The 25,016-nt window shown below is 41.3% G+C and overlaps 1 protein-coding gene across 1 annotated transcript in view; it reads right to left on the bottom strand.

Moving 5' to 3' along the window:
• Positions 1 to 25,016, bottom strand: part of tpk1 (thiamin pyrophosphokinase 1) — a 75,175-nt gene that overhangs the window by 27,174 nt on the left and 22,985 nt on the right. The window contains exons 5-7 of the mRNA XM_071206977.1: positions 11,692 to 11,764; positions 9,347 to 9,442; positions 589 to 735 (exon numbers count right to left, since the gene is read on the bottom strand). Coding sequence (XP_071063078.1) covers positions 589 to 735; positions 9,347 to 9,442; positions 11,692 to 11,764 — 316 coding nt within the window. The remainder of the gene's footprint in view (positions 1 to 588; positions 736 to 9,346; positions 9,443 to 11,691; positions 11,765 to 25,016) is intronic.

Here is a 25,016-nt window from a genome sequence, read left to right as displayed (position 1 = left end):
CTTCAGAAATTGTGGTACCCAGAAGGAGCCGTACACATGCCGCAGTTTTTGCGTGGCTGTGGCCTTAGTTGAAAGCCCAGTGACGATCTGTTCATCTGTCATACTGATCATTCAGTCAATAACTTTGTTGTTATTAGCATCTGGTTAGCTTGCTATGCTAACGAATATAAGAAGCTTTTTCTCCAACCAGTGAGGTAAAGGCAGTGGGCACATCTTTATATGATCATTATAGTTATAAAAAAAATAAGAGAATAAAGTAAACAGGTATAAAATACTATGACAGTAAAAAAAAGTTGTTATTAATAAACAAGAATACAGTTTGAAAGGGAAGTGATTTGTAAAATATCCATAAAGAAAAATAAATCTGCTTACAGTTCTGTTTCATCTGGGTGTTGAGAGATGTTTCCATAGATCTCCTAATGTTGCTCTCAAAGTGCAGCAGATTGATGCTTTTAACTTCAACATTTAAAAAAAAAAAAAATTCCCAGGGGAGTAGGCCCCCGGACCCCCCCAGACAGGACATAATGTCTGCACACTGTTTTCTCTGTGCATGCTCAGGCTGAGTAATGTGTGTGTATGAGTACTCACGGGTCTGAGGAGGGATGCCAGGCTGGTCCCCTGGATGATCAGCAGGGGGAGTGGAGTCATGGACAGAGCGTGGTGCAGGGTCTCCACACAGGCCATTATCTGGTCGAATCTGCCAGCCAGACCTCCCAGTGTCACTATGGCATCCACCTAGAGAGAAAAACTGAATTTAACGAGACACAACAGGCCAGGGTTTGATAATCTGGACTGACAGAATGCTCTTGTGTGTTTCCATATAAAAAAATGACAGCAGAAAAACTAAGAATATGCCCGAAAAGGTTAAATAAATACAACTTTATGAGAAAAGCCATACTCATGCTATAAAAAGCTGTGTGAAATAGACTTTCACTAGAATATTTTCCATATTATTTGCAGTAGTGGAGTATGGTGCAGCTCGTTTTCATGCACAGACAAATGTTATTGTGACATTTGGTGAGCATGGGTGTCACATTGGTGAGGGTATGTGTTGCAGATATGAGTGAATAAAGCCGCTTAAGAGCTTTATAAATATAAGCGCTATACACCAGAAGCTAATCCTATCTGGCTAACTAACAAACAAACCAAAAAATGAGACAGAATACACAAGATCATTGGTGAGTAAATCAGGTGAGACGCAAGATTATTTTTTGTAACATGTACACAGCAGTCACATTCTTTTACTTATTCATTTATACCTTGTAAAGTACTGTCGTTTATATTTAAGATAAATATAACTAATATTTTAGACAAGCCTAACCCTGTTAAATCTTGAGTATGAACTAAGGAGTTTGAGTGCCACATACAGACTGGGGAAATCAGAAGACAATGAGATACAGATTACTAGTTAGGATCTTTTTATGGGATTTGTTGAGAATAGCAAAAATATAGAACATTGCCAGTCTTTTATTCACAAAGAAACAAAAGCACCACTAATGCCATTGGGATAGGAATCCATGAATAGAAAGAAACAGCAAGGACAAAGAGCGTTAGGACACATCTGAGAGGGAGGATAGATAAACAATTAGTGCTGAGTCATACACTGCATTTAGGCCATTATAATGAGGGTAAAAAGCAGTGTCTTGAATTATAGAGGTGAATAAGTTAACTGAAAATCAAGTGGATTACTTATGCCAACCATTTCCTGCAACCAGAGTTAAAATAAGGTTATTTTTCATTTTTGGGCCAGCAGTCTTATTAAGATACAACATGTACAGCTCCCCGCAATTATTCCCTAATACAAAGTCCCGGAGCAGTCAGTGGCCCTGCTGACAGGCTGAAACCTGACAGAGTCGCAGGGCAGAGGCGCTGTCAGAGGAAAACAAACAAATACCATCACTCACTACACTTCAAGGTTTTCACGTCGACCAAAAACTGCAAATACAAAAACAATAACACACAATTTAAAGGTGGGGTAGGTAAGTTTCAGAAACCGGCTCGAGATACACTTTTTGTTATATTCCATGGAATGCTCTTAACATCCAGATAGCAATAAATATCTGAAGTGCTTTGACAAAAAATCCATACAAAAATGTCATCTGTAGAAGCCGTAATACTGTAAAAAGTACAGTTGGCCTACCTGCCTGTCAGCCTTCCATCGGGGCACAAACTTTCTCGTGCCCTCATTGGTCATGTGCGCGTTCGTGTGTGTTGGAGGAGGGGCTCTATAAGGAAGTGGCAGATTTACTCCAGTTGTGTATTTTCAAATTCTAACGATCTCGAGCCGGTTTCTCAAACTTCCCTTACCGACCTTTAAGAGGTAAATTAAAGTATGTATTACTTTTTTGTTGTTTTCTTAAATTTGAAAATGTTCAGCTTTTACCACAAAAGCTACTAATAAGCCATATTATATTGGCTATATTTATTTGTTACTGTAACAGAAATGCTTCTGTGTGTGTGAGCATGCATTACATGTTTTTTTTTAATTAAAGCACAGGAAACAGAATCAATTAGCAATTCTTAAATGCATTTTAATTTCCTCTTTACTACAACAACAACAACAACAACAACAACCTACCGTTATCTCAATGTATTGTACATCATCCAGCAGGTGCTCAGATTAAACTTGTACTTAGGCTCTTTATATAAATAAGTATATAATTATCTATCTAACTATCTGTACTGTACGTAGTGGGTATTCCCTAACTGAATGCATCGTAGCTAACTTCCTGCCTCAAGCGATGGGGTTAAAAGAAAACTAAGTGCTGAAAGATTGAGGTTATTTCAACATCTGGCTGACGCCCCCACATGCAGAGGCTTCACCTAAAGTGTAAACAACAACACTTGGTAAACACACTGCGAGAGTTTGACAGACAGACAGACAGACAGTGAGGTTAAGAAGTTAAATATAACTATCTTCCAGTCAAACAATCGACATGTCATTTAATACAAATATAAAAAAAATACAATAAAACTCAGTGCATTATTCTAAATCCATCAAAATGTTTCAAACAGATGGGAGCATCCAAAGAGATACTTTTGTTTTGTTTTACAAAGTCTGACCACATTAAATACAAAAAGATCAGAAACAACACAGCATTAGTATGTCTGACTCCTTGACAGTTTTGTCCATGGATCAAACCATCTCCGAAATGTATCTCTTATCTTCCCACCTTTGTTATATGAGGTATGAGGCAACAGTGACGGTTTTTTACCAACAGTTATGAGTCAGCATCAGTCCTTTCAAAATTCAAAGCCAGTCGTCAAAGCCAGACGGCAGGAAGGACTCAAAGAAAGCAAACAAAGCTGCAAGAGAACAATGAGCAATGACTAAAGAAAAAAAAAAGTGTATTTTGTTCAGCATCTCAGGACAATCTCTCCCTTCTGTTGTGTCCGCCACGCATATACAACTCCATATATACTTAGCTGTTTGAATTTGTATGTGTTCCTATTTCATGTTTGTTCGTTAAAAAACTAAAACAAGCAGGGCAAGGGGAATCTCACGGCTGAATGAAGAGAATCCAACTCGCTGGCTCAACAGATCCAGGCCGTACTCTCCTGACAATAAACACATATCCATATTTTTAAGGGTGACACACAGATAAAAGAAAAAGATAAACGTAGTACTGCTAATGCTTGAAACAGTGAAGCAAAAGGACACACACACACACACACACACACACACACACACACACACACACACACACACACACACACACACACACACACACACACACACACACACACACACACACACACACACACACACACACACACACACACACACACACACACACACACACACACACACACACACACACACACACACACACACACACACACACACACACACACACACACACACACACACACACAATGATAGAGTCTAGTTGCCAGCAGTGTGAACAACTCCAAAATTGTCCAACTCAGCCAAGCCACTGTTTGACTATTGTCCCCATAGGCTATGTTGGTAATAAATGCTAATTAACGCAACATATTCAAGTTAGCATCCGGCAGTCTCTATGTGCTGGGGACCCGTATTATACATTTCTATCATAACACTTTTGTGTACTCAACATTTCTGGGTTCAAAACAGGACTCTATGAGCTGGAAACTTGACTAATACACACTTCAACACGTACATTCACAAGCAGATGTGAACAGGTTCCGAATCCTCACACACACATAGATATATATGTACACACAAACAAACACATACTCATCCATCCAACATAATCCTCTGATACCATTGTTTTGGATTTTACCCAGCACGAAACGAGATAAATTAAGCTGTGTGGAGGAAAACCTTGTTGAATCTTAAACAGCTCAAACAGAAGCACAATGCTCAGTAATCTGCAAATCACCCTGTTATTATTTCATCCATGTGTTTAATTCACTTAAAGAGGCTAAGTGGGTGGAAATTAGTGAAGGTGAGCGAAAGAGAAAAGGAGGAATACAATTATTCCAAAAGTTCTGCTTGTATGTATATATTCACAAAGTGTTGAACGGATGAAAAGTGCAAATGGTTTGTAACAAACAAATCCTGGTAAACAAACAAAAAAGCCATCATCAGCAACTCTTACAGAACCTGAAAAAGATTGCCAACTGCTATCTCTCGCGAGCAGAAGGACGGACAAACACTCAGCGTCTGTTCAAAGGCAGAGTAAATATTAGCCGGACCGCGGACAAAATAAAGAAGGTCCATAGAAGAGAAGGTCAAAAAGTATATCCTCTCTTAAAGCCTGACGCGGAAAAACTAAATGCACAATGTGGCAACACGGGCGCATTATGTGTGAGATGAAGGTTTTTTTGTGCGTCTGCAAGACACTTCCCGTGGTCTTTCATCAACTTTAAGAGGTGAAGTGATTGGGCCTCTCGCAAGTGCTCGGAGCAACACTCAGCAGGCCGCTTACAAATTAAAAAAATGAGGAAAATAGAGACATTTAGAAAGAGAAAGAGCGAGAGAGGGGGAAATACAGGCACGGATTAAAAGACAACACTATTTCCTGTGCGACACTAACAATTACGTTTGTTGCATTTATGGAAAGTAGAGATGTACTGTTTGTTATATTGCATTTTGTCCCTCATGTGATACATTCAGTTAATTTCTGCTGACATTTTGGGAGCGTGAATGGAGTCGATCTCTGTTCAGATCAGTGTGTGTGGCTCTCGAGCAGATGGCTGGGCACGGGGCTTCACTCCGGCGGATCATTTCAGAGTTTTGGAAATATCCTTTTGATAAGAAATGCTTTACACTTGGAGAAGATCACAACAAGATTAAAGTATGTCTTTTTAGATCCGGGCGAACCCAAATCTTCATTTTCTGTGGAGGTGCAGTGTGCGAAAAAGCAATTTGCTTAAACAACACATTATGTCCCGTAATGTTCCACCACAACCTCAATCTTCCTCCAGAAGAAACGTTAGGCCTTTTGCAGCATACCTTTGTATGCCCCAACTGTGTTGCTCTGTACCACTGTATTTTTACGGTAAATACTTGTTTTTTATTTGTTTTTTACAGTTCTGTAAGTTCACATTATTTACAATTTGTTTAGTTAATTTGCCTTTTTTTTCTCTCAAAAGAACCGACAAGAGTACCGTTAAAGGTAGGGTTTAACCCTAACCCAGGTAGCCCAGCTGTCTTGGTGCTGTTAGACCTGACAGCTGCCTTTGACACTGTGGACCATAGCATCCTGTTGTCACGGCTTGAACAGTCCGCAGGCATCACAGGCTCTGCCCTTGCCTGGTTCAGGTCTTACCTGACAGACCGTAGCTTTTTAGTGCAGCTAGGTGCCTTCTCCTCTGCCAAAGCCCCTCTTACCTGTGGGGTCCCCCAAGGCTCAATTCTGGGCCCCATCCTCTTTTTACTGTACATACTGCCCCTAGGTTCACAACAATATCCCCTTCCACTGCTACGCGGACGATGTACAGATCTATCTGCCTCTCAAAGCAAATGTCAACTCACTACAGCAGTTGATGGACTGCTTAACAGAGTTAAAATCCTGGCTGAGCAAAAACTTCCTCAACCTCAATGAGAGCAAGACGGAGGTAATCTTTTTTGGACCCCAACCTCCAGCCTCTCCGGTTGATATTCTGGGCTCCCTAAGTAAAAACATCCTCCCCTCTGTCATGAACCTTGGAGTGACCTTTAATAGCACTTTTAAATTCGACAAGCAGGTCAGCACCATAGTAAAATCCTGCTTTTTTTAAAATAAGACTATTGGCCAAAACCAAGTCGTATTTATCTTTTAAAGACCTGGAAAGAGTTATTAACGCCTTTGTGACCTCAAGACTGGACTATTGTAACGCTCTGTATGTGGGTATGGACCAGGCATCAATTAAACGCCTGCAGCTAGTCCAAAACGCAGCTGCACGTCTCCTGACTGGCCACAAAAAGCGTGACCACATCACCCCAATTCTGGCCTCACTACACTGGCTTCCAGTCCGGTTCAGAATTGATTTTAAAATCCGTTTATTTGTATTTAAAGCCCTAAATGGGTTGGCTCCGGCCTATATAGCTGAACTCCTCCAGCGCTACACCCCAGCCAGAGCCTTAAGGTCTGCTGACCAGCTGCTGCTGGTAGTGCCTAAGACCAGGCTCAAAACCCGAGGGCACCGAGCCTTCGCAGCAGCTGGCCCCAGGCTCTGGAACACTCTTGCCCTCCATGTGAGCTCGGCCCAGACCCTAGGGGCTTTTAAATCCACACTGAAGACACACTACTTCTCTCTGGCCTTCTAGTTAGAGTGGGGTTACAACTCCTGACTGTTCCATGTGTTGTTTTTATCTGTTGTGATTTATTGTGATGTAATGTGTTCTTATGTGTTTAAATTACATGTACAGCACTTTGGCTCGACCAAAATCGTTTTTAAATGTGCTCTACAAATAAAATTTGATTTGATTTGATTTAAAGGACCGGATGGATAAGCGGTGTCGATAAAAGTAGCAGTACCGTTAAAACGATACATCCCTATGTGTGATGCAGTCAAATCTTACCGCTCACTTACGTTAGCGGTGTCGTAAAACCGTGGGAAAATGTAAAATATGATGCCGAAGAAGAAGATTCCAGTGGCGCCAAGAGGAAGATTCTTATATAGCATGTTTCTTGCCAAATATGAACAAATTACATTACATTGCATTTAGCTAACGCTTTTATCCAAGGCGATTTACAATAAGTACGTTCGACCAAGAAGATACAAACTCGAAGAAAACAGAATCATATAAGTACATCAGGTTTCCAAACATTTCAAGTGCTACTCAACTGGCTTTAGGTAAGCCAGACCTGTTAGTATATAAGTGCTTTTTATTTTGTTTTGTTTTAAAATAAACAATAAAATGTTATCTTAGTCACCCAGATTCTTGTATGCTTTATGTTGATATTTAATAATATTTAAAATAGGTGCAGCATGCACAAAGTATAGCTATGGACAAGTGAAATATTTATTCGGACGTACATTGCCAAACTCACTTGTCCATGGACAAGTACTCTCTAAAAACGTGTTCTTACACTGAGGTGTAAATGTGGCTGCGATGGTTGTTCTCAACACTTATTTCTTCAGGGAATGTCGAGTGAGCATGCATGTTGAACCTGAGGACTGAGTGCGTCGCTCAAAGGCAATACAGTCTCAGAATCCGAGGCAGAGGAATTATTTATATATATTCATTTTGCTACTGCAAGTCCTTTTAATAATATACATTTCAACCATAGTAACACAGCTTTTCGAAAAGACAGGATTTTGATATCGATATCCTAGGAATTCACTGCTTTTGGTTGAAACATAATACAGGAATTACATTAAATACACAATATATAATGTGTAAATGTGTGAGCTTTAGAGTTGCTTGTCTTACCTTTAGACAGAGCCAGGCCTCCCCCTGCTTGAAGTCTTTATGCTAAGATAAGTTAGCATGAACAGTTTCCTGATTTTGACTTAAGATAAGATAGAGCTTTATTGTCTCCCTTAGGAGAAATTTGTCTTGGGCATCGAGATAATACACATAAAACATTCAGGTCAATCAGTCATAGATACAGAACAGAGATCACATATCACATGGCAAAGAAACAAACAAGAAACATACAGGTACAGCACTTTCCCTATTGCACATATCCCTATTGCACACACATCAAATTGACTTGATACATACAACGGAAATCCGAGTCATATTCACTCAAGGCGGATATATCCATTTAACATACAGTATGTATGTTTATAAAAATTGTCTGTGTCAAAATGAAAGACAGCCCACACACCTATCAATCATCAAACCGTGGGGTCTTAATTCATTACGTGTTGATTTATATCAACGGGGGAGTACTTCAGGAAAGTCGACGGGGGGGGGCTAGTGGAGTACTTCGTGACCACAGAGTGTGAACGTTGTGATCAGCTGTTTTAGCGCAGTTCTCCAGTGAAGGGGGGAGTCTCCCTCCGCAGCCGGTTGGCGTAGTTTTGACACAGTTCCGTTGTACAGACCGACGTTAACAGCAGCCTGTCTGTGCACACGGAGACCGACTCTGTCGTCCGGTGATCTAACCGCTTTCTGGAAAAGCTTCACAAGTACGTCGGTACGCAAATGCGCTTTGTGACACAAGTGACGGTACGCATTTCAGATTACGCACATAACCTGCGTACCAGTTATGTGCACTCCTGTACTACAGCAAAAGTATTCTCCGTCGGGACTTCCTGCAACAACGGATTTATCCTTTAACGCCCACATAAAATCAATTTCAAGGACCGTCTACTTCCATCTACGTAACATTGCAAAAATCAGGCATATCTTGCCTCAAAACGATGCAGAGAAACTAGTCCATGCATTTGTTACTTCTAGGCTGGATTATTGTAACTCTTTATTATCAGGGAGTACCAAGAAGTCAGTCAAGTCGCTTCAGCTGATTCAAAATGCTGCAGCTCGTGTACTAACCAGAGTTAGGAGAAGGGACCACATTACTCCTGTTCTGGCTGCCTTACACTGGCTCCCTATAGAACACAGGATAGAATTTAAAATTCTTCTTCTCGCCTACAAAGCCCTTAATGGGCAGGCGCCATCTTACCTTAAAGAACTCATTATATTGATTGAACACCACGCCGTTATCTTGATTCTGATTGGCCAGAAGACATTATCAAAGATGTTCTATTGAGAAGACGATCACTACGTGACAAAAGTTTTCAAAACCGTTTCTGGTCTTCGGTATTTCCAGACAAGTGGCTACTGAAATCAATCTTACTAAACGCTGTCTGTGCAATTTCCTCCGCGTTAAATATTTTAACGCAATTAATTCAAAAAATTAATTACCGCCGTTAACGCGATAATTTTGACAGCATTAGTATGAATATATGAGTTTGTAAAGTTTACCTGCAACTGTCGTCTCTGAATTTCCTCCACCATGATTGCGAGACACTTGGTGAAGTCTGTTAGATCCTGGTCAGCTGTTTCTATCAGCTTGCACCCCTGCGCACAAAGAAAAATGGAAACACAGGCATCAACAAAACACAAATCAGATGGATGTACATATATACGTAGATAACAAAACCCAGTCAGAGATAAGGGATAGGGGATGGAGAGAGGTATAAATCAGTGTTTTAGGCTGCCTGACGCTGTGTTGCTGAATAATGTAGAGGTTCCAGTCACTGGTCCTAAACTACAGCATGCAGGTAAACAACCATGCTCTGCCTTTGTCTCCTTCCCTCTCCATATACTGTCTCTTCTCTCCTGAAACACATCAACTTTACAATTACACACCCACCCTCTCCCTCCATCCCTGCCTCCCCTCCTCTCTCGCCTTCCCTTGCCGATGTTTTCCGTTTCTCTCTCTTCCATTTATGCAGAATTATTCACCGTTTCCGACAAATCTCTGAAGGACCGCCTCAAACTTTCACATTGTTCTGCGCCTTAAGCATTACCATACAAGTCTGTTCCCTCACGGAAAAAAGGTATTACTCTTTTTTTTTTAAGACAACCTGTATGACATTTGTGAAAACATACTTTTATTACAGATGGCTGCAGAGAAAGCGGGGAACGGTGAGAGTGGAACAAAAGGTGCCTCGATGAAGGCCACCCATATCTCTGTTTGTATGTACGTTGTGTGTGTGCTAGTGTGTAGGAAGTATAGGATCCACATTTTAAACTGTATGCATTGGGTTTTAAAGCAAGGCTGATCACAGTAAAGCAACAAGGAGAACATACAGAAGCTAGATTGTATTTCCTCTTCCTTAGGTGAATTGAATAGAGCCTCATCTCGTCCACTTCATAGAATAAATTGCATTTTATGGTCATGACCTTGGACAATGGTGAGATGTCATAGGAAAACTATGTAAGATGTCATAGGAAAACTCGAGATTGTTGAGGTATACTTCAGATAAAATACATTAACAAAAAAAGAAGCACAACCAGATAAAAAGGTTGCTAAATAACCATAGTCTTGCACTGTAAATGATCTTTTATCTTATAAAATGATCTGAGGGAAAGGTTAATACTGTACCTCCAACATCTAACAACTGCATTGATCTGTAGTTGTAGTTAAAGGTGAAGCGGTGCCTCCTGCCTGTGTTACCACTCTAACAAGCTCCACAATTACATGTGTGCTAAAATGTAAGAGGATTGATGTGAAGTTGAAAGCTCAAAAGGTAATTGGTCTTTGCACATGATGGGATTAATATATATTATTTGTTCAGGTTAAAGTTAGCCTGTTCCTGTTTCAGCAGGGGGTAAATTATACCTGTAAGCTGCGACTCGGACCTCCTCCAGAGCTACCTTTTGTGGACTGGGTCTAAATGCAACTTGAATGCACTAACAGTTGAAGCCATGTCATACTGAGCACCGGTTCCTACTTTCATCATTCAGTCTGCATGTTCTTGCCGCTGCAGGTGCAACTCCTGGAGAGCTTGAAGCACACGAGCCATTAAACCCCAGTTAACTCTGTATAGTCACTTATCCACTCAGGCAGCCTGATGTCAGCACCGAAACCCTGCGAGATTCCAAATGGAAATAATCCTCATCAATCTGGACAAAACAGTTCAAACAATTTCAACTGAACTTCCTACGTTGCAACTAACTGACCCGTATATATACTCAGACAATACTTGTATTTAATCAGCCCATTAAATAATCAAGCATATGCCACGATTATTCAGAAATGGAGGAGAGAATGCGTTTCCTTACTGACAAGTAACTTTTACAACTAAATCACCTTCACTTGTATATCATTGTTAACTGTAAGGCAGCAGCATACTGAAAACAAAGCCACAAGTCAATTATACTGCTTTCCAGTACTGCACTGTAAGAAAACATCTTTGTAGTCATTGTCACTCGAAGTTTGCATTAGATGGGGATTTTTGTTGTTGAATGGCAGATAGTTTCTAGCGAGATCAGACAAAAGTCCATCTTGTCAGTTTTCAAGAAATGTTTTTTTTCTGGAAATAAGCGTCCTATAATGAGCTACTGGTAGATACAGGCGTGGTTCAGGTGTGTTTGATGTTTAGTGGATAAACCACGAAACAGAAAAGTCTTCACCTTTGTGGACTATAGCGCAAATCCTCAATGCATTTTTAAAAAGTCAACTTCTTACAAGTTACTTACACGTCAAGGTGGGTTAGGAGTGAAGTCAGCCTGAAGATAGAAGAGTTATTCAGTCCTATTACTTTTTGTTTGTCTCTGTGTGTGTGTACACCTGTAGGCATGAGAGGTTGTGTGCCACTCACCTTGTCTGCATAGAAGGCTTTGACCTCGGCAGTAATGGAATCAAAATCCCCACTGATATAGTCGGGGAGGAAGCTGGATGTGAGGACAGAAAGAGAGGGTGAGTGACAGAGGGAGAGGGTTACGATCGCAAGAAAGACAGAGAGAGTGAAGCAGAGATAGAAAAGAGAAGGGGAGAGAGGACATCAGGGCATGTGTCAGCTCTCTGATCTGTGCAGCGAGGGAGAGGGGGAGCCGGGGGGGAGACAGAGAGACATGGAGACTGACAGGGTGATTCTCTGTGGCACTCTGTGGCACTCTGTGACACACACACACACACACACACACACACACACACACACACACACACACACACACACACACACACACACACACACACACACACACACACACACACACACACACACACACACACACACACACACACACACACACACACACACACACACACACACACACACACACACACACACACACACACACACACACACACACGGCTGAGATACATAGAGTGACGTGAAGGCACACACACATATGCACAACCAATCTCACGCACACGCACAAATAAACAGAGCAGGATGTTCCCGGTGTTCATCAGATATCGTACTTTTCCATTACACTGAGTGACTGCATTCTCCATTAGAGCCGAGTATCTGTGTGATTACGACAGGTCAAACTAAAATGTGATGTTTTTAAAACACACCCGATAAATGCAGAATCCTGTAAGAGTAAATGCTGAAATATGGTCGTATAGATATTTTAGTAATGGATTTCATTAATTAACTGACACAGGAAGTAAAGACAATGTTGACGTGTGTGTACATTCACAACAAAAATATGATGGCAATACTTTCTGGAACATTTAAAAAAATAATTAATGCTATTATTCAAATTCATCTTTAACCTTGTTGTTGTGCATTTTGTGTCTTTTTTGGAATATAATTGCATGTAAAAATACTGAGATGAAGAGAGAATCTATTCATAATAATTGCTAGTGGAAAGTGCAAAAGGCAAACCGAGGAACTAGTAATCAAAAAATCCACATTATTTGTATTTAAATGTTTTAAATGCGACAGTTATTGTCAGAAGCAGAATATGGTGATACTAAACAGTACGACAACTTACCTCAAATACTGTAAGCCAATTTCATAAAGTGTCCATAAGTCAAACTATTTCTGAGTTAAAATATGCATTTAGTTGTTCTGGAGGAGGAAATCAACCTGAATTGTACGTTTTAAAAGCTTGCTGTTTGCTTATATACGGCCAATGTACATGCATAACTTTTGTATACCTACACTGAACAAAAATATAAACGCAACACTTTTGTTTTTGCTCCCATTTTTCATGAGATGAACTCAAAGATCTAAAACATTTTCTATAAACACAAAATAACCATTTCTCTCAAATATTGTTCACAAATCTGAAAGAATCTGTGATAGTGAGCACTTTGTCGAGATAATCCATCCCACCTCACAGGTGTGGCATATCAAGATGCTGATTAGACAGCATGATTATTGCACAAGTGTGCCTTAGGCTGGCCACAATAAAAGGCCACTCTGAAACGTGCAGTTTTGCTTTATTGGGGGGGTCTAGGGGGGTCCGAAAACTAGTCAGTATCTGGTGTGACCACCATTTGCCTCACGCAGTGCAACACATCTCCTTCGCATAGAGTTGATCAGGTTGTTGATTGTGGCCTGTGGAATGTTGGTCCACTCCTCTTCAATGGCTGCCAAGTTGCTGGATATTGGCAGGAACTGGAACACGCTGTCGTATACGCCGATCCAGAGCATCCCAAACATGCTCAATGGGTGACATGTCCGGTGAGTATGCTGGCCATGCAAGAACTGGGATGTTTTCAGCCTCCAGGAATTGTGTACAGATCCTTGCAACATGGGGCCGTGCATTATCATGCTGCGACATGAGGTGATGGTCGTGGATGAATGGCACAACAATGGGCCTCAGGATCTCGTCACGGTATCTCTGTGCATTCACAATGCCATCAATAAAATGCACCTATGTTCGTCGTCCATAACATACGGCTGCCCATACCATAACCCCACCACCACCATGGGCCACTCGATTCACAACATTGACATCAGAAAACCGCTCACCCACACGAGGCCACACACGCTGTCTGCCATCTGCCCTGAACAGTGAAAACCGGGATTCATCCGTGAAGAGAACACCTCTCCAACGTGCCAGACGCCATCGAATGTGAGCACTCAAGTCGGTTACGACGACGAACCGGAGTCAGGTGGAGACCCCGATGAGGACGACGAGCATGCAGATGAGCTTCCCTGAGACGGTTTCTGACAGTTTGTGCAGAAATTCTTTGGTTATGCAAACCGATTGTTGCAGCAGCTGTCCGAGTGGCTGGTCTCAGACGATCTTGGAGGTGAACATGCTGGATGTGGAGGTCCTGGGCTGGTGTGGTTACACGTGGTCTGCGGTTGTGAGGCCGGTTGGATGTACTGCCAAATTCTCTGAAACGCCTTTGGAGACGGCTTACGGTAGAGAAATGAACATTCAATTCACGGGCAACAGCTCTGGTGGACATTCCTGCTGTCAGCATGCCAATTGCACGCTCCCTCAAAACTTGCGACATCTGTGGCATTGTGCTGTGTGATAAAACTGAACGTTTCAGAGTGGCCTTTTATTGTGGCCAGCCTAAGGCACACCTGTGCAATAATCATGCTGTCTAATCAGCATCTTGATATGCCACACCTGTGAGGTGGGATGGATTATCTCGGCAAAGGAGAAGTGCTCACTATCACACATTCTTTCAGATTTGTGAACAATATGAGAGAAATGGTTATTTTGTGTTTATAGAAAATGTTTTAGATCTTTGAGTTCATCTCATGAAAAATGGGAGCAAAAACAAAAGTGTTGCATTTATATTTTTGTTCAGTGTAATTAAAACATCAGAAATGTATCAACACTGCCCAGTTTATGACTCACATAACCCAGAATTGCCTCTCAGAAAACAGGCTCAATAATCCTAGAATACATTAAAAACATTAGTTAACTACACAAACCAAGCAGAAATACTGTGTTAATACCGTTAATACATGCAATTAAGAGGATTACAACCACAAAATGTAGCTGGGCACGAGGTTTGGGAATACACGTGCATGTAGGCGTTGCATTGTGAATACAAATTTCCATATGAACTTCATCCAAATACAAATATGTTTTGAGGCAGGCTGCATCCCCAGGGTGTGGGAATTAACATGGTCTGTAGCAGATATCAGAGAAAACAACCAAAAATCTACCAGCGAGCCACAACTGAGGAGAATAATATCGTCAGAGAGAGCCAGATAGCTCCCTGTTTATTCCGTGTGTGTGTGTGTGTGTGTGTGTGTGTGTGTGTGTGTGTGAGAGAGGACCACGCAGGGATGCAGTTTCCCCTATCTAGAGGCATTAACAGGTCTGACATTACGATTTCATGGTTGGTTGGGTGGTGTGCTTGTTTGCGTGTGTGTATTGTATGTGTGTGTGTTTGTGTGTGCTCGCCAGCAAGAGGCGAGAGCGATGTTCCAGTCGGTTGAAGAAAGAGATACAGAGGGATTATTCTCCTCTCTCCTCTGTGTTCCCATTTACACCAACAAGATACAGCAAGACAAACACAACAGTGCTACTGACACACACACACACACACACACACACACACACACACACACACACACACACACACACACACACACACACACACACACACACACACACACACACACACACACACACCCCCCCCCCCCCCCCCTCCTCCTTATAATACAGGACGATTGCATCTCCATTCAGAAATAACCTTCATGTGACAGATGGGAAGAGGCGTGACACTGGGCCCGATCAGAGCTACACACACACACACAAACACACACCCCATTGTGACCCGTGTGCATGACTCCGTCGGCTCACAGTAATTGACCAGGTGAGATTTTAAATTCTGTATGTGTGTCTTTGTGCGTGAGCGCCGTTTGTGTGTGTGTTTGTGTGACAGTTTTCACTTCCACATTAATATTAACTGACACTTTAATTTGGATGGGAAATAGAGCATTTTACCGCCAGTTTGTCTGAGCACCGGGTGGCGGGGATGGCTGTGTGACCTTTGCCTGTGTGTGTGTGTTTTCCATCCGCCTGCTTGTGTGTGCCTCTCTCTGCATCCCTTTCCCCCCTCTCCATGCTGCCTATACACCTTCTTCCAATCTCGTCTCATTTCCGCAATACTTACTTTTCTTTGTAACTGAGGCCATTTCCGTCAATCTAACCACTTCATTAAGTTTTAAATAGCAACATCTCATCCACTATCTTATACTTTCTTTCGTCTCTGTTTCCAGCAGACACCACCCTTCCATATGGCCACTTAATTACAACTAAATGTTCAGTTCATATTCTCTAGCTGCCTAATTTCTTTCATCATCTCCAGAAACACAGCACAACAAACACTCTTCTCGCTTTCTCTCATCTTTTCATCACTTGAGGATATGCAGCTCTGATTATTCCTCCCGTTCCTTCGCTTTTCCAAATCAGAGGAGAGCCAGTAAAAGGGGGGAGAAATTATTGTGCATGACATTGACGATAAGGCACAGATTCCCACACAAACTCTGGATTCTTCTGGCATGCTGATGTACACGTCTTCTACATGCTAATCTGTATTGAAACACAGCATTAATCATACATTGAAAGCAGGTCTTTAAAAAAGATTAATAGTTTCGGCGAAAACTAAAAGGTCCCATGGGTTCAGATTATAGCATTCCAAAGAGGGGTTCGTTTAACATGAAACACTTAAAATAACTAAAGGATAAGAAAGTAGAAAGAAAGTGAGGTCAAAGAAAACTATTCCTGCTAAAAAGTGAGCAATGATTGAGAGTCAGAGCTAAACATTTCAGATGTGTGTATCTCACACTGCACTGTAACTTTAATTCATGTGCCTTTGTTATTCATGTTTTATTATTAGCCGTCCCCCGGCAACTCCCGAGCAGCAGGGAGGCTGGGTGACTGTTCAGAAGGGGCATGAAGCGAAACCCGCAGGTCCCCACCAACCCATTCACGTATCTAACAGATATTCCCCACTCAGCGAGACACCCGCTGAGAAGCCAACTCTGGTTATTGGTAGCTCTATTATGAGACACGTGAATTTAGAGACCGAAGCCTCCACAGTCACATGCATTCCGGGGGCCAGAGCGGGCGACGTTGAGGCGCATCTTAAACTGCTGGCTAAAAATAAACATAAATACGGTAGGATTGTTATTCACGTCGGTGGTAATGATGTTCGTTTACGCCAATCAGAATGCACCAAACTTAATGTGGAGTCGGTGTGTAGTTATGCTAAAACAATGTCGGACACCGTAATCTTCTCTGGTCCCCTCCCCAATCTGATCAATGATGACATGTATAGCCGCATGTCATCATTTCAGCGCTGGTTGTCTTGGTGGTGCCCAGCAAACAATGTGGGCTTCGTAAATAATTGGACAGCCTTCTGGGGAAAACCTGGTCTGATTAAGAGAGACGGCATTCACCCTACTTTGAAAGGTGCAGATCTCATTTCGGCAAACATTTCAGGGCTTTGTGGACTTAATCCATGACAAACTGGAGTTGAGACCAGGAGGCAGAGTCGCAGTCTTACACGCTTCTCTGCGCTCTCTCCTAGGCAGTCACCCATAGGAATCCAGAACCCAATAAAATACCCAATATTAGCGGTGTGTGTGTCTGCCCAAGGACAATTTAAGGTAAAACCTAATAGAGGTGTCATACATAATAACCTAATAAAAGTAAAGTAACAACTACTACAGTGCAACAAAACAGGAAGATTAAATGTGGTCTCTTAAACATAAGATCTCTAGCATCTAAAGCAATATTGGTAAATGATTTAATATCAGATTATAATATTGATATATGCTGTCTCACTGAAACTTGGTTGAGACATGAAGAATATGTCAGCATAAATGAGGCCACTCCACCCAGCCATGTCAACACTCATATTGCTCGAGGCACGGGCCGAGGAGGTGGAGTTGCAGCAATCTTTGACTCAAGTTTACTTATCAATACTAAACCAAAATTAAATTATACCTCTTTTGAAAGCCTTGTTTTTAGTCTTACGCATCCGACTTGGAAAACTTTGCAGCCAATCTTATTTGTTACAGTGTATCGTGCACCAGGTCCTTATTCAGAATTCTTATCAGAATTCTCTGAGTTTTTATCAACTTTGGTTCTTAAAACAGACAAAGTAATTATCGTAGGTGACTTTAATATTCATGTTGACGATGATAAAAATAGCCTTACTGTTGCATTTAACTCTATATTAGATTCTGTTGGTTTCTGTCAGAGTGTAAATAAACCAACCCACTGTTATAATCACACTCTCGACCTTGTTCTGACTTATGGTATTGAAATTGAGCAACTATTAGTCGAACCGCATAATCCTGCTTCATCCGACCATTTCTTAGTAACTTTTGAAGTACTATTACGAGACTACAAAGCATTAGTCAAAAGCTCTTGCAGCAGAAACCTATCTGTTAGTGCTATAGCCACATTTAAGGAAGAGATTCCACCAATACTTAACTCGATAGCATGTCTGCATGTAGGGGAGGAAACTTATACAAAATGTACACCACCCCAAATTGATCATGTTGTTGATAGTGCTATAGATGCGCTGCGAATAAAATTAGACTCTGTTGCTCCTTTGAAAAAGAAGAAAATAAAACATAGATTAGCTCCATGGCATAATGCCGAAACCCGCAAAATAAAGCAAAAGTCTAGACAACTTGAAAGGATATGGCGTTCCACTAAACTTGAAGAATCTCGTTTAATTTGGCATATTACTCTCAATGAATATAAGAAAGCACTGCGTAAAGCGAGAGCAGTCTACTACTCTTCATTAATAGATGAGAATAAGAATAATGCAAGATAAAATTGTTACTCTTAGAAACAAAATTAATGACCTCTTGCCTTTGACCAGTATAGTGTTATCAACAGCTCCCGGAATTGTAAGTTCTAATATTACACTAGATAGGAAACTAGAATGCTTTTCAGCCATTAACCTTGAACAATTACATTCAATGATTCTCTCTTCTAAACCATCAACGTGCATGTTAGACCCAATTCCAACTAAGCTGTTGAAGGAAGTTTTTCCATTAATTAGCACTTCTTTATTAAATATTATGAATATGTCTTTATTATCAGGCTATGTTCCACAATCATTCAAAGTAGCAGTGATAAAACCGCTTCTTAAAAAGCACAACCTCGATCCAGAGGTTTTAGCCAACTATAAACCTATTTCTAATCTTCCGTTCCTCTCAAAAATTCTTGAGAAAGCGGTCGCAAAACAGTTGTGTGATTACTTAAAAAACAATGATTTATTTGAAGACTTTCAGTCTGGCTTTAGAACACATTATAGCACAGAGACAGCTCTGGTTAAAGTCACAAATGATATTCTAATAGCCTCAGACAAGGGACTTGTCTCTATTCTTGTTTTGCTCGATCTCAGTGCTGCATTTGATACTATCGACGATGATATCCTATTGCAAAGACTAGAGCACTTAGTTGGCATACAGGGAACTGCTTTAGGCTGGTTTAGGTCCTATCGATCTGAATGCTCTCAGTTTGTACGTGTTAACAATGAATCTTCCACGCAAACCAAAGTTAGCCATGGAGTGCCACAGGGCTCAGTGCTCGGACCTATTTTGTTCACATTATATATGCTTCCGTTAGGCAATATTATAAGGAATCATTCTGTAAACTTTCATTGTTATGCAGATGATACTCAACTATATTTATCAATCAAGCCTGATGAAATTAATCATCTAAATAAAATTCAAGACTGCCTTAAGGACTTAAAAACATGGATGACCTTAAACTTTTTGATGTTAAACACGACCAAAACTGAAGTTATTGTACTTGGCCCGAAGAATCTACGAAACAAATTATCTAAAGATATACTAACTATGGATGGCATTAATTTGGCCTCCAGTGAGACTATAAGGAATCTTGGTGTTATATTTGATCAGGATTTATCCTTTAACGCCCACATAAAATCAATTTCAAGGACCGCCTACTTCCATCTACGTAACATTGCAAAAATCAGGCATATCTTGCCTCAAAACGATGCAGAGAAACTAGTCCATGCATTTGTTACTTCTAGGCTGGATTATTGTAACTCTTTATTATCAGGGAGTACCAAGAAGTCAATCAAGTCGCTTCAGCTGATTCAAAATGCTGCGGCTCGTGTACTAACCAGAGTTAGGAAAAGGGACCACATTACTCCTGTTCTGGCTGCCTTACACTGGCTCCCTATAGAACACAGGATAGAATTTAAAATTCTTCTTCTCGCCTACAAAGCCCTTAATGGGCAGGCGCCATCTTACCTTAAAGAACTCATTATACCCTACTGTCCTACTAGGGCATTGCGTTCCAAGAATGCAGGGTTGTTGGTTGTTCCTAGAATCTCTAAAAGTACAATGGGAGTCAGAGCCTTTTCTTATCAAGCTCCACATTTGTGGAATCAGCTTCCAGTTTGTGTTCGGGCGGCAGACACCCTATCCGTTTTTAAGAGTGCGCTTAAGACCTTCCATTTTGATAAAGCTTATAGTTAGGGCTGATTAGATTTAGCCCCTAGTTTTGCTGATATAGGCTTAGTTTGTCGGGGGACATCTTACTTCTTCCTTCTCGCTGTCTATACCTGTGTACTCTCATGTTCCGATTAACCCAGCTTCCCCAAATGTCTTTCTTTTTGGTGTCTATATACGCCGGGATCCGGAGTCATGGATGATCCTGCGGTCCTGTGTCCTGGATCGCGAGCGCTGGATCTTGAGTCGTGGCTGTGGTCCTGGATCATCGGTCCTGGATGGATATCCTCGTGGATTCATCTTCCTATTACACACATGCATTTCTAAACATTTGGACTACCTATGTTGCAAATGTATTATCTTTTCAATTTACACACGGCATCTATTGCACGTCTGTCCGTCCTGGGAGAGGGATCCCTCCTCTGTTGCTCTCCCTGAGGTTTCTCCCATTTTTCCCTTTAAACTGGGTTTTCTTTGGAAGTTTTTCCTTGTACGATGTGAGGGTCTAAGGACAGAGGGTGTCGTATTGTCATACTGATATTCTGTACACACTGTGAAGACCACTGAGACAAATGTAACATTTGTGATATTGGGCTATATAAATAAACATTGATTGATTGATTGATATTATCTTTGCTTTTAAAAGAGTCTTTTTAAATGCCATTTTATAATATGTTTCTTAATGCTCTTAATGTCTTTCATTTTTGTAAAGCCCTTTGAATTGCCTTGTGTTGAAAGGTGCTGTATAAATAAACGGGCCTTGCCTTCAAAGGTGTATCTGTGATCTGAACATGGACAGATTGGTGCAGTGTCTGGTGTGTTTGGTGAGGGGACAGATTTGTATCTCTGTGATTGGTGAAGACCGGAAGCGGCATAAGATGAGTGTAGGGATGTGATGTAGGAGGGTCCTGGTTATGAAGGGCTTTGGGAATGTGACTTTAAATTGGATCCGTCGTGGGGCAGAAAGGCACGGGGGTGATCCTGGGATTAGGTGTGGATGAGTAAACTAGCTGCAGAGTTCTGGATGTACTTGTTTTTATTCAGGACTTTGGATGATGTGCCATACCAAATGCAGCGGCAGGAGTCAATTCTAGATGCAGCAGAGAAGGAGAGTGATGGGAGGAGACCGGTAGAAAAGGAAGCCCTAGTGTTGTGATTGACATGGTGTTCGAGGAGAGGTTGCTGTTGAAAATAACTCAGAGTTTGCCGAGGGAGACAGAGTGAAGTTATCGAAGTTGATGCAGAAGTCTTGAGGGGTTTTGGACCAATGAACATCAGGTCGGAAGTTGGCTTGCATCCTTGATTTAAAGGTGGGGTAGGAAAGTTTGAGAAACCGGCTCGAGATACACTTTTTGTTATATTCCATGGAATGCTCTTAACATCCCGATAGCAATGAATATGCTTTGACAAAAAATCAATAAAAAAATGTCATCTGTGGAAGCTGTAGCGCTGTAAAAAGCACGACCAATCATCTGAGCCGGCTAAAGTAACTGGATGGCCTACCTGCCTGTCAGCCTTCCATCTGTGCACAGACTTATCTCGTGCCCTCATTGGTCATGTGCGCGTTGGTGTGTGTTGGAGGAGGGGCTCTGTAAGGAAGTGGCAGATTATTTCCGGTTGTGTATTTTCTAATTCTAGCGCACTCGAGCTGGTTTCTCCAAACTTACCTACCCCACCTTTAATTTCAGTGAGCAGTTGGTCAGAGTGGAGTGAGTTGCAGTGTTGATGGATGTAGTGGAAATGTATAGTTGGATGTCATCGGCATAGCATTGGAAAGGAAGGCCTTGATTGTATTGATGGTAGCAAGTGAAGGATTACTCGAAGAAGACCAGGCACCAAACAATAGAGAAAGCCCTGAGACAGAGGAGGTGTAGTTGTTGAAGTTCAAAAACGGTTGTATGTATGAGTGAACATGCGTCTGTAGTACCTGGTTGTGTTCATCTCCAACAGTGTCTAATCCCAAATCAATCAGTGAGATGCCCGTGGGCTGGCAGACTAATAACCAGCTAGTCATAATTCCACTCACTCCTTATCCCCAAAACACACTCAGGTTATTAACACTCAGAATTACTCTAAGGCCATTTAGGTATACTAGAGAGAAGAGTGAAAGATAATTTTCATTTTAATTAACCCTGATTGTTACAATTCTAATACGATAAAGTTAACAAACACTAATGAGAGCAACACACATTACGTTCAAACTAATTGTCAAAGCTCTCACACTGAGAGGTAAGGGCCAGATCTCAAAGCTCATCAAGTCTGCAAATCAATTTCTAACATTGAGAAATGAACACTGACGGGACCTTTTAGTCAACAATAGACTTCGAGTAAAGCATAGCAACTAGAGGGACATCTGAAAATAAAGAAACCAGTAAAATAGGTCACTGCTGCAGAATTGAAGTTATGCTAGTAAAGTTAGATATCAAGCAAATTAAACCCAATAAAATGCAACAAAGAAATCCAAACTAAACAAACTACTGTTGTTGAATGACTCAGTATATTGCCATGTTTGGTGTGAAATTAATACAACTCTAATTTCCAAAAGCACGGAAAGTAATTATGAGGAAGAGTCATCAGCTGGTCAATGAGACTCAAAAAGCCCTGTCTCATTGGCCGTGTAATCCTCATAATTGTTGGCCTGTGACCTTATTTCAGGTCACGCAATGTTGATACTCCAACATTCCCAAAGCTGTGCGAATTCGACTACAGCTTAAAAAGGATTATATAATGATACATAGATATATCTGCTGACCCCTGTCGGCATACTGTAAACTCACATGGGGTCCTGACCACAAGGCTAATAGGGAAATGATTTAAAACGTTTAAATCACAACACAGAGCTGTGGCCCAGGGGCGGTTCTGGGGGGGCCAGTGCCCCCCTAACACTGACCTCTGACCCCCCCCCAACAAAGAAACGTTTTTTTTTTAATGTATATTTTCTGGTACTCGGTTTGCCAAAACTCGCAGGATTGTGTTGCTGCAATGTGAGATTGTGCAGACACCCTTATGTAAAGTAGAGATGTAACTGTTCATTGCCTTTATTTTTATATAAATATGGTGTTAGTGCAAACATTGCACTATAACTTAAGCTGAAGCTAACAGTAATAACTATAAGATCAATCTGAAATAAATAAATGTACTGAAACAAATACCAATAACTGTATTGCATTGTTTTCTTATGCGCAATTACTTCATACTGTCTAGTTCTCTTTTTCGTCCTGCATTTATTGTGCCCCCCTCAGAAAATAACTGGCCCCCCAGTCAAATTGGTCTAGAACCGCCACTGCTGTGGTCTATATGGTGAGGATAAGGTATGAAAAATGAAATAAAAAATAAGAAGAGTGACTGTCGCTGATGTCTCTTTGCCACTAAGTCATATTAAATAAGAACTCATGAACTCATGCGCTTGACAATTTCATTTTCTGAGGCTGACAGCATTATCTCCTCCAAAACCAAAATGCATGCACAATCGTACGCTGACACAACTATGCTCGGGAACATCTCCTCCACATATAGAAATGCTAAGTCAAATCCAGATAGACTCACCCATCCCCATCTTTCATATACACACACACACACACCACACACACACACACACACACACACACACACACACACACACACACACACACACACACACACACACACACACACACACACACACACACACACACACACACACACACACACACACACACACACACACACACACACACACACTTAACAAACTCTGCCTTTGTACAATTACCTCCTCCCACGTCCTCCCTCCCTCTCTTGACTTCTTCTTAGCCCCTCACAGGATTTGATTAGATGCACAAATTAGACCAAATGCTATTGGGAGGAAACAGGGGTAGAGTTAGGAGAGCCACGGGGTCTCAGCACGAAGAAAGAGCTGCAGTCCTTATCAAAGCAATTTGGTGTATAATTATAATTGACTAAATAACTGTGTGAGGTGAAAGCCTTGACATTGCTGACGGTTGCTCCGTGGTTCTGTTGGTGGGCCTGTGAATGAGGATATTTGCTCTTGCATTTTCCAGGTAGTTATATTATTAGTAGGGCTGTCAAACGATTACAAATTTTAATCAGATTAATCACAGCTTAAAAATGAATTAATCATGATTAATCACCATTCGAACTATGTCCAAAATATGCCATTTATTTATGTATATTGTTGTGGGAATGGAAAGATAAATGAAAGAAGGCGGATATATCCATTTAACATACAGTATCTATGTTTATTATAAAAATGTTCTGCATGTCAAAATGAAAGACAACCCACACACCTATCAATCATCAAACCGTGGGGTCTTAATTCATTACGTGTTGATTTCTATCAACGGGGGAGTACTTCAGGAAAGTCGACATGGGGGGGGCTAGTGGAGTACTTCGTGACCACAGAGTGTGAACGTTGTGATCAACTGTTTTAGCGCAGTTCTCCAGTGAAGGGGGGAGTCTCCCTCCGCAGCCGGTTGGCGTAGTTTTGGCATAGTTCCGTTGTACAGACTGACGTTAACAGCAGCCCTGTCTGTGCACACGGAGACCGACTCTGTCGTCCGGTGATCTAACCGCCTTCTGGAAAAGCTTCACAAGTACGTCGGTACGCAAATGCACTTTGTGACACAAGTGACGGTACGCATTTCAGATTACGCACATAACCTGTGTACCAGTTATGTGCACCCCTGTACCAGAGCCATATTATTACTATTATATGGCTGTATATGCCCTGTACTACAGCAAAAGTATTCTCTGTCGGGACTTCCTGCAAC

The sequence above is a fragment of the Pseudochaenichthys georgianus genome, chromosome 20, assembly GCF_902827115.2.
Source record: "Pseudochaenichthys georgianus chromosome 20, fPseGeo1.2, whole genome shotgun sequence".
In the NCBI taxonomy this organism is placed as follows: domain Eukaryota; kingdom Metazoa; phylum Chordata; class Actinopteri; order Perciformes; family Channichthyidae; genus Pseudochaenichthys; species Pseudochaenichthys georgianus.
This window is presented reverse-complemented; position numbering and strand designations above follow the sequence as displayed.